The sequence below is a fragment of the Chinchilla lanigera genome, unplaced genomic scaffold, assembly GCF_000276665.1.
Source record: "Chinchilla lanigera isolate Chin_1 unplaced genomic scaffold, ChiLan1.0 scaffold00005, whole genome shotgun sequence".
NCBI lineage: Eukaryota > Metazoa > Chordata > Mammalia > Rodentia > Chinchillidae > Chinchilla > Chinchilla lanigera.
In genome coordinates, this window is record NW_004955406.1 from 18754766 (window position 1) to 18757269 (window position 2504).

General features: G+C 38.1%; 1 protein-coding gene across 8 annotated transcripts in view; it reads left to right on the forward strand.

Annotated features, from left to right (window-relative positions):
• The window catches only part of Axdnd1 (axonemal dynein light chain domain containing 1), a 141881-nt gene that overhangs the window by 37383 nt on the left and 101994 nt on the right, over positions 1 to 2504 (forward strand). For all 8 annotated transcript variants that reach the window (XM_013521187.1, XM_005374958.2, XM_005374956.2 and 5 more), the window contains one exon: positions 626 to 705. In XM_013521187.1, coding sequence (XP_013376641.1) covers positions 626 to 705 — 80 coding nt within the window. The remainder of the gene's footprint in view (positions 1 to 625; positions 706 to 2504) is intronic.

Below are 2504 nucleotides of genomic sequence, written 5' to 3' on the forward strand. Positions count from 1 at the left end.
GACTACTCAGCCATAAGGAAGGATAAATTTCAGTCATTTGTAGGAAAATGAATGCACCTTGAGACTATAATCTTAAGTGAAATCAATCAGGCACACATGATTAAATATCTCATTGTTTTTGTTTTTGTTTTTGTATTTTTCCTTTTTGAGACAGGGACTCACTATGCAGTTCAGGCTGGCCTCACATTCACTTTGTAGCCCAGGCTGGCCTCAAACTCGCAGCCGTCCTCCTGCCTCAGCCTCCTGAGTGCTGGGATTACAGGCATGCTCCACCTTGCCTGTTACACATGGTTTTTCTTATATGTAAAACCCAAAGTATAAATAATCCAAAGAGTAAAATACATGATAGATTACAGGAAACAAGGAGATGGACCTGTTGCAAATGGGAAGGTGATTCATTGTTGGAGGGAGGAGGGGCAGGGGAGGGGAAGGGGATGTAAAAAGGGTTGAGATGTTATACTGTCAGGTGCCGGCTCTCCAAGAGGAATGTATTTATTATGTATCACACACGTACTACTAAAAAATAAACACTATCCCTTTGGGGTAGGAATTAGGATTTGCACAACTCAACTTTTTCATTTATTAATATATTTGTCCTTTTCTTTTTTCATTTTCTGAACCAAAGAGATTGACAGACACTTTAATTCCTGAAGAATTTCATATTGTGTCAAGTACAGGAGTTTCAGGTTTGGAGTGCTACGATGAGTGAGTATATGACGTGTGTTGAGTACCTGATATGCTGAGCTGTTTTCTCCTTCCTGCACAGAAAAGCCTGAGACCAGCACACTTATATCCTAGTGTGATGAGGAAATGTGGGCTGCCCTAATATAAGTGAAGAGAGGGCCGGGGATATCGCTCAGTGGTACAAGTGCCTGCCTGGCAAGCACAAGGTCCTGAGTTCAATTCCTGGCACCAAAAAAAAAAAAAAAAAAAAAAAAGAAGAGAGACTTTTAAAAAGTCCCCTTCATGAGCACTTCACAGTTTGGGATTTTAGTGATTAAATGATTATATTGTTCCCTAGTTCTTTCTGCCATTAAAAAATGGAATTTTGTCCCCGGTGCTTGCCATGCAGACAAAGGAAAGACGCTGTCTGAGTCGGAACCTCGGACTACAGACTTGTCATCTCATTTGCTTTGATTCCCTACTTACGGGATTGAAAATGAGATCTTGGTTTTATTTTCTGAGACAACATTTGAATGTTTTACAGTTTAAAAAAGTAGAACTCTGTTTTTTGGTTGTTTCTTCTTGTTGAGACAGGATCTTGCTATGTAGTTTAGGTTGGCCTTGAACTCACCAAATGGCCTTGAACTTGTGGTGATTCTCTTGCTTCAGCCTCCTGAGCATTGAGAATTCAGGCATGTGCCACCATACCCAGCTATAAAACAACTAGAACTTTGGTCTAAGGTTTTATAATAAAGCATCTAGGAGCTGTCACTCCTTGGGTGTTATGTAATATGTATGTTATATGGCATTTCCTTTTTTTTTTTTTTTTGGTACTGGGAATTGAATTCAGGATCATGTGCTTGCCAGGCAGACGCTTATGCCGCTGAGCTATATCCCTAGCCTATGGCATTTCCTTAACAACTGGCCAAACATGACTAAATGGAACTCACTTTTGGGGGGTAACTTTTTAATTTCATTTAATTCCAAATTCATGAGAAAGTTGTAAAGATAAGACAAGCAACTCCCTTATGCCTTCTTTCCTGATTCACTGAGTGTTTATTATATGTGACCTAATTTGCTTTTACACACACACACACACACACACACACACACTCACACATGAATTTAAAATTAAGAGTAAATTTGAGGCTTCATATCCCTGTACCACCAGATAATTCAGTGTATATTTCCTGGTAACCCATTAATTATAGATCTTTGCAATGACTTTTTAAAGCTACATCATTCTGTATGTATTAGTTGGCAGTTTACTTTCTAGACTCAGAGATTTCTGTTATATTTGATGGTTTATTTTTTAGTAGCTCTTGAACTATATGGCATTTTTTAATGTCATCTTTATTTAGAAATTTTAAAAATTATTATATATTTGTAACATAGAATAGTGATGTTTGTTTTGGGGAATTGGTACGTGTGTATAACAGGTTGATTTTCAGTCCCTTTCCTCCCTTGTTCTCTGTCCCATTCCTCATTTCCAAGAGTCTACCTTCTAGTTTCCTATCATCTCTCCTTTATTACTTTGTTTGTTTGTTTGTTTTAGAGATAGGGTTTCACCGTGTAGCCCAGGCTGACCTCAAATTCATGGCAGTCTTCCTGCTGGGAGCAGTCTTCCATATGCTGAGACTACAGGCATGCACCACCATACCCAGCCTTAGTTTGTGTATTTATATTTTAGGTTTCTCATATAAAAGAAAACATGTAGTATTTAACTTTCTGCATCTGGCTAATTTCTCTTAAGATGATGGTCTCAAATTCCATCTATTTTCTGCAAATGACCTGGTTTCATCTTTTTTTGTGGCCAAATAATATTCCATTGTGTGTGTATA